At 40.2% G+C, this 7,901-nt stretch overlaps 1 protein-coding gene across 2 annotated transcripts in view; it reads left to right on the top strand.

Moving 5' to 3' along the window:
* RALGAPA2 (Ral GTPase activating protein catalytic alpha subunit 2) overlaps positions 1 to 7,901 on the top strand; it is a 437,386-nt gene that overhangs the window by 248,295 nt on the left and 181,190 nt on the right. For both annotated transcript variants that reach the window (XM_019516125.1, XM_019516126.1), the window contains exons 25-26: positions 4,473 to 4,601; positions 5,893 to 5,951. In XM_019516125.1, coding sequence (XP_019371670.1) covers positions 4,473 to 4,601; positions 5,893 to 5,951 — 188 coding nt within the window. The remainder of the gene's footprint in view (positions 1 to 4,472; positions 4,602 to 5,892; positions 5,952 to 7,901) is intronic.

A 7,901-nucleotide genomic window follows, 5' to 3' on the forward strand; every position in this document is an offset into this window, starting at 1 on the left:
AACCCATGCTGGTTGCCCCTGAGCGTGCAGTTCCCTGCTGGCCCTGGGGGCAACCAGCATGGGTTTGATCAGCGGCAGGTCCTGTCCTGTATCCAAAAGCTTTCCAGCAATAGCTGTTCTGCTGGGTGGAGTGTAACCTGGTCATAATGATTGAACCATGTCAGTGAAAAGTTTGTTCTGAACAAGGCAAAAGAGAGAATCTCTTGCATAAATGAACTGCACAATCTTTTTGTCTATGCTGTCTTGCTGGACTTTCCTGGTCCTGATTATTAAGTCATCCATAGTTTTACTTGATAATAAAGAAGTCTCTTTTTGGATACAGGGAATTCACTGTCTGAGGTGTATTTAGTTGCAGTACTACTGGTGGTACCAGTAGATGATTCTGAAGTTGTAGACATTACAAATGATGGACGTTCAAAATTTCTGCACCTATGGCAGATTTTTCCTCTAGTTTCCAGCTCTTGAAATCGAGACTGGTCTTTTCTTCACAGAAAGTTGTTCCTTTTCCCATACTGAAGGGAGCCCAGTGTTGGTCTTTCTATTGAGCACCTTGCTTCTTACTCTGCTCTCTCTCCCTCCTTCACACAAGAAACTAACAACAAACCAAGACTGTAACTGTAACTCACCCCCAAAAAACAAAACCCTTCCCCCTGACAATCCACAATTTCTGCTGTTGCCTTGTGTGCTGCAGAATTGTAGTTTAGAGAGAGAGTAGACCACTTGAGAAGTTAATGTTTACATATCTGTATATATGCAAAAGGACCAAAAAAGGCCATTGAACTGAAGTGCCCAGAATCATTCAGAAGCAGGGAGTTGGTAGTTACTGAGCAGATGGTTGTTTTTCCATGAGCTGGGCTGAAGAATAAGCCTCCATTATGAATTTAGAATCATAAATATTCATAATTTATTATTTGAACTAATCAGAGCTCAAGTAGAGAGAATAAAACAGGAGTCTGATACCATCCAGGTGAGTTCAGTGGATAATCCTGATCAATGAGTAGGGATGATGATGTCTGCTGGAGTCAGAGGCCAGGTTCCAATACCTGTGTGGACTTTGCTGATCCTTTGCATCCAGTAGTAGAAACCCTGCATCCCTTGCAGGGCCAAGGCTCTGATATGTGAAATATTGTGCCATATTTTTAAAGCTTGACCTCAAAAGTTAGATGGTTTTTCCTCTCATTCTTTTATAGAAGAAAATTAGCCTTAACTCCAGAGTTTTTAGTAGAGGCTCATTGACCCAATAGATTATTTTATTTAAATTATTTTAATAGATTATCCTAAATTTATTCTTTAGACTATGTTTTATTAAATTCAAATTTCATTTTAAGATGGTTGATTTTAAAAAGGAAGACTTAATTCTAATTTAAATAAAATCAAAACAATCTGATTTAAATTAAAAAAATAGATTTTTTTTTAAATCATTGATTTTTATTCACCCTACTTATCCTCCAAGTCCATTGGCACTGCCCTTCAGTACAGTATCTTGTTCTGATACTGACCCTGACCCATTCCAACATTCCTGTTGCTGAGGGTCTTATTGAATTAATCATTGTGTGAACAGTTGTTTCCAGTGCCATATTGCCACTGTCTGTTCAGAGCTGGCCACTGTATTCCTCTGGCACATGTGGCTTTGAATTAAGCCTTTACGCATGAAACTAATCCAGTGTTCCTGTTGTTTGAGGTTGTGTGCTTCTTCCTCAAGGGATATACAGATCCTACTTGCCTCCGTCTTGTTAATCTGGAACACTCATCCTTGCAAGAAAAGGTGAGAAAGCTACTCCCTTCTCCAGAAACCATGCCTCCATCTGACCCTTTGGCAGATGAAGTCAAAGGTTTCCCGAACCTCCTTAGGTCCCTTGCCCAGACTTCAAACTCTTTTAAAAAGAAATAACTGAAATTTCAATGCACTCAGTGACTGTCATTCTATGCTAACCCAGCCCTTTGAAAGTAATACTGCCAGTTTAAGCCATTCTTCTACTGGCCCATGTCATTTGGAACTCTCCTACCTTATACCTGTCACTTGAGAAGCGTATTGACAAGAGGTATATAGTCCTGCTGTAGGAAGTGAAGTTTCAGTATTTGCACCCAGCTACATTATTGCTGGTATTGGAAGCAGCAATAAGGTTCCCTGGATGGTGAACTTATCGCCATCACCCCCACGATGGAAAGCTGACATGTTTCTCCCACTCTGTCACATTGAGTTTCTAAAAGCATTGTCAAAGGGCCTCTCATGTGTCAAAGACCCAGTTCCTGAATGGGATATGAATCTGGCCCTTATAGTACATACACGATCACTGTTTAAGTGAATGGCAGTCTGTTCGACAGTCCTCCTGGTGGTAATCATTTCTGCCAAGCAATTTACTTTGAACCAAGCTCTAATGGCAGACGTCCCATAATACCATCTTATAGTTGGACAAGGTGATTCTTCATACTCACCCAGTTTCTGAGTTTCAGCTTAGCCAGCAAATTTCATTACCAGCCTTTTTTCCCAAAGGTGCATGATTCAGAGCCAGAGGCAACCCTTCACACTTTGGATGTGAAAAGATCTCTGGCCTGCTACCTGCACAGGATTGCAAACCTTTTAGCAGGTCCCCACATCAATTTTCAGTCAAAGTGGAAGGGTCCAGGGCATCAGCTGTTTCATGTCAAAGACTCTCCAGTTGGATTTCCAGTCATATCAGACTCTCATGAACTTGCAAAGGACCGTCTGTGATCCCCAGACACTCCAGCAGAGTACAGGCACCTTGCAGTGCCTCGTCCTTCAGGGTCTTATGTTAGACATTTGTATAGACCAGTGACTGCAATTCACTTCACACCTTTGCTAAAGTTTCCAGATATCCACTAAGAAATCCCAGTACTGCAATCTATTGCAAAAGCTGATGGTATCATCACAGGAACTGAAGATGTCAAAGTGAAGTAACACTGTATTAATAAATTTTTACCTAACCCAGTAAAGCCTTTTTTTTAGTTCAATAATTCTTTTCACTGTGCTAAAAAAGTGCAAAGTTTTTTTGGTTGCTGTTGTGGAGGCCTGCTGGAATGACAGCACTTTTGGCAGGATGGTGCTCCTGTCAATCTCTGCCTGAAGAGATGCTGAATCTCCCTCTCCATATGTTATGGGCACAGCTTCTGGAGCCACCCACATGTGAGAATGTGTGCATGGACTCAAAAGGAGAAAAGGAAATTACCACTAACTGAAGTTTTTTGAGATGTGTTATCTACATATACACGTGTGCACATGCACATTGAAATTCTACTGTCCTGCATCAGAGTCTGCCCCTCTAGGACTCTCCCATTGAAAGGAAACTGAAAAGCTAAAATGCTTTCCATCCTTTATCCTCTGGGTACATGAAGGTGGCAAAAAGTAGTTTCCAGACAAAAGGCTCAGGGGCTAAGCCCACCAACATGTGAGAATGACTGTGTTTGAAAGCACATTAGAGAACTCAGTTACCAGTAAGCAATTTCCTTTTTTCAGACATTGGCAGCTGAATAAATGGTTCAAGCTCTAGAATTAGATGCCCAAATCAGGACTTAAGTGCATACAAATATTAAGAAATGCCAAATTTTGAGTTTAACATCTAAATGTGGGCGTCAGACATCCTATTTAGGCATTCATGTGTAAAAACTGAGTTCCCCAAATCTTAAGGATTTTATTTTAAATTAATAAGTTAGTGTCCATTTTTAAAAGGAGGCTTACATTTTGGGGTTAATAGAATGAAGCTAAGTATTTTATTTGTGGTACATACAGCATTGTTTATGTAAAATTACTATGATACTGCACAAAAACATCTAGCATTTCAGACCCTTCTGCATCACTTGGTTGAATATACAATATAGATCTGAGGCTTTCAGTGAGAGAAATAATTCAAGGTAGCAGAAATTGAAATTCTCCCGATGTCAGCTCAGAAAGCATATAGCATTCTGTTTGTAGTTCCTGATTATTGTAAGTATTTTAAATTGTTCTCAAGAAACATGAATAACAAAACTGTGAAACTACAGAACTATCTAAGAGAGTTATCATAATCATAATATATTGCACACAAACACATAGACAAGGATAAGTGAAAATTTAACACTGGTCTTAACACGTAGTGGCCTGTTTTCCAAGACTGGTCACTGCTATCAGTCAGAGCTATATTTTATCAGCTCAAGAGGCAGGTGCCTGCCTGTTGTTCTTGTCAAACAGTGGACCCCAAGGAATGTAGAAACAGAACAAACAAGATAGAAAATGTATTGTAAAGTAATCAAATCACTATGCTGTGTACGCAGAGGTGGTGCCTGGTTAGTGCTGATAGAGGAGTTTTATTCTATGTACAAATTCAACAAGAAAAATGAACAGAAAAGAAGTCCAATACAAGGCATGAAGAATGTTTAGCATATCACTGATAATATGATGTGATACCAATATCATACAATTTGTCGTTTTTATAGCTTTATGAAAAAACGTTTGTTTGTACCTATTTTCTCTTTAGGCCCCTCGTTCAGAAGCTCATACTATTCTTGGTTCTCTTGTTTGCTTTCCAAATATCTACCAAGAAATCCCACTGCTACAACCCATCCTGAAAACTGGTGGTCTCATCGCAGGAACTGCAGATGTCAAAGTAAAGTAACTTTGTATTAATAAATCCTTACCTAACCCAGTGAAGTTTTACATTCAGTTAAATAATTTGATTATTTTTACCATGCACTAAAAAACCCTGCAAGTTGATGAGTGTTAACTTGCTAATTTATAACTCTATATTAGCAATGAACTAAACATATGGTGCAAATACTTTTAACTTTTTATGTCACTTCTTATTTTGAGAGAGAGAGCTGGCTAAAATCTAGTTTTCTACTCTTCTGCCAGGCATCTGTCAGTTCACTTTAAGAAGTGGCATTGATGTATAACGTTATTTATTCCTGGTATGCACGTACATCTGTGGCAATGTATACTTGCAAGAGACTAGGGCAATTCATTTTTACTTATTTTTACCTTTTTATATAATATTAAAATGTTTAAAAAATAGCCTTTATGCAGGAGAGAGGCATGAATTTAGTTCAAAATATGTTTTTCCCAGAGCAGTAATTTCATTGAGACTCCATGAAACAATAATCGCTCTAAATGTGGATGTAAGGTTTTAAGGGTGTTGGTTGTGGATGTTGGGCTTTGTAATTCGTGGGCCTTAATAATCATCTTTAAAAAATATTAAACTATTGTTAACTGAAATTAAAGTCAGCCCTAATGGTCATCATGATTCTGATAGCAATTTTCTCTTCGGTAATCATGAGAGATCACAGTAATTCACCGTGGAATTTGTATAAGGATGTAGGATTCCCTTCAAATGCCACATAGAATGTTAGAAAGTGGAAAAAGAAGAAATGAGAACTTACAACCCTATTCATTCCATGGTTGTGATCTAGTGTCCTCAACTACATGTGAATCAGTCTGAGAGATTTGTCAAAAATACATTAAAACAAGACAGATTCTGGGCTTGTCTGTTTTTTGAACTAAAGTACACCAATATTTTCAAATGTTGCTGCCCAAAGCATATACACTTAAGACCATAGTAGACATTTAAAATTACTTTGACTTTTAAGAGATACTGAGCACTTCTAGCAAACTGGAATAACAAGTGTTTAGCAACTGAAAATCAGCTACCAGTAGATTTTTTTGCCTGTTTGTAATTTTAGGTTCCCCATTAAGCCATGAAAGTTTGTAAATTTTGGCTTATTTACACCCAATAAGTTGTTCTCTTGGAAAATATATTAGAAGCAAACATCCAATGGTAATACACTGACACTTCCCAATTTATTTCACTTGTGACCCTGTCAAAATGAAATATCTGATACACTTGAATTAATACAAAAGTATTTTTGAAAAAGTGCTTATTCTCATGAATTTTATTGTTTTAGTGTTACCTCATAAATATTTTATTGAAGAATGCCACTGATGAGCCAAGTGAAGCTGCAAGGTAAAAGACTGAATAAAAGAGAAAATATTGTGAAGTCTTAAGATAGCAAATCAAAATTTAAATAAGTAGTGTGAAAGTTACAATTCTTAGAAGCCATTCAACTTGAAAAGTATTAAAAATAATAACTTGGGTGATGATGGCATGAGGGGATATTTGAAACCAAGCATGTTACAGAGTTTTAAAAAGGGTTTGGACTTAAACATTTCTTTAGAAAGGGTACTGTAATCTGGTGGAGGTTTTTTTACTGTTATTCCTTGTTACCCTAAATGTAAAAAAGTAAATTTCAGTGGAAGATTTCTCCTTTGAAGTTTTGTTTCATGATTCATTCAGCCAACTAAATCATACTGTCATTGACAATTCATGTGAGCTCATCCATAGGGCTATTAGACTACAGGTACTTCATACCTGCACCTTTTTAATATAATATTATGTTCAATGGAAAAAATATATTTTACTTCAAACAAAAAAATCTTTTTCAACTGTTGGTTTTAATATTTTTCATTTTATTAATTATTTTGTTAGGCCAAGTACATTATCTTACACATGTAAGACAGGCATACAGGTTACTGCGCTGGCATTTTTAACATGTCCTGCAGTTTATATAATATGTTTAATTTTATCCTGATTTCTGAGGGAAGCATTGCTAGGTATGTAAATCTAACTTTTTAAGGAGCTACTTAGTTATGTGCCCCATTTCATCAAGAGTCAGCATGTATGTACTCATAGGGCACGTCCACACATGCAAGCATGCACAGTTGCAGCAGCTCAAATAGAAGAGGTGCAAATTTGAGCTGGGCCTTTTTGCCTCAGCGCACGTGTCCGGACATGCACTTTGGTGTGGGGCAAATTGTGCCACTTGGGGCAAAATAACTCTGTCTGGCTCCTCCAGGACCTGCAGCCAGGGGGAGCTAGAGCCTGGGGCCAGCACCTGTGCTGTCCCCAGCAGTATAAAAAGCTGCCCTGTCAAGTAGCTCAGGTCTGCTCACTCTCAGGAGCTTCTGGGGCCCAGCCAATTGGTACTTGGGGACACTACCCCTTGTGCCAGCTGGACTGCTGAAACAGCCCTGAGAGTTTCCTGCACCCTTTACCCACTGCAGAACTGTGGCAGTGGGGGCTGCTGCCTGGCTGTGACCTGCTGCACACCTGCCAAACCTGGGTGGGGACTGCACAGCCAGTAGAGGCATATGCCCCTCTGGGCCAGCTTCCAGCGGGCTGTGGCTACAGAGTTGGCCTTTGTGTGGCACTACTGCCGTGTGTGCCCCCTGCCTGGCCATCTGGGTAGCTATCACCCAGAAGATGTTCTGGGTGTGGTAGCCTGCTTTGAACTGTCAAAGCATGTCCTTCTGGCCCCAACTGGCCAGGAGGTCAGCCACCTTCAGCTGGGTCCAAGGTGCCAGCTCTGAACAGGCTCCTCTGCCTGGGTCCTTCCACTTGCCTCCCTAGCAGGAATTCTGGTGTTCCCTATTTGAAAACTGAAAAATTCCTGATAAAAAAAATCCTGAAGTCACTGTGTAAAATACCCCGAAATCCATATTCCTCCACAATTAGAACAAAAGACCACTATAGAGAGAGAGTGAGAGACAGAGACAGCAATCAGTTGGGTAATATTTTATTGATATATCTACAGTGTTAAAGCAGTTTGGAAGCCTACCAGTGTCTCTATCATCATAATGAAATGAATTCTAAATACTTATATGTTTACCTGCCCCCCGCAGGAACTACAATTCCCCCAGCAGGGTCCACAGGGCCCCCTGCAGGGCCCACATGCCCCACCCACACTTGCTCCCTCAGCCCCCTGAATTGCTACCTTGCCTGGCCCCAGCTCCTACAGCCACCCCAATGGCTGCCCCACCCCTGCTTGCACCCCCAGACCCCTGATGGCTGCCCTACCCCGCCCCCCCCCCCCCCCAACCCCCCGACCTCCCCACGGGTGTCCCTCCTACCCCCCCC

Source organism: Gavialis gangeticus, unplaced genomic scaffold (assembly GCF_001723915.1).
Source record: "Gavialis gangeticus isolate Ggan-Ray unplaced genomic scaffold, GavGan_comp1, whole genome shotgun sequence".
NCBI classification, from domain to species: Eukaryota; Metazoa; Chordata; order Crocodylia; family Gavialidae; genus Gavialis; species Gavialis gangeticus.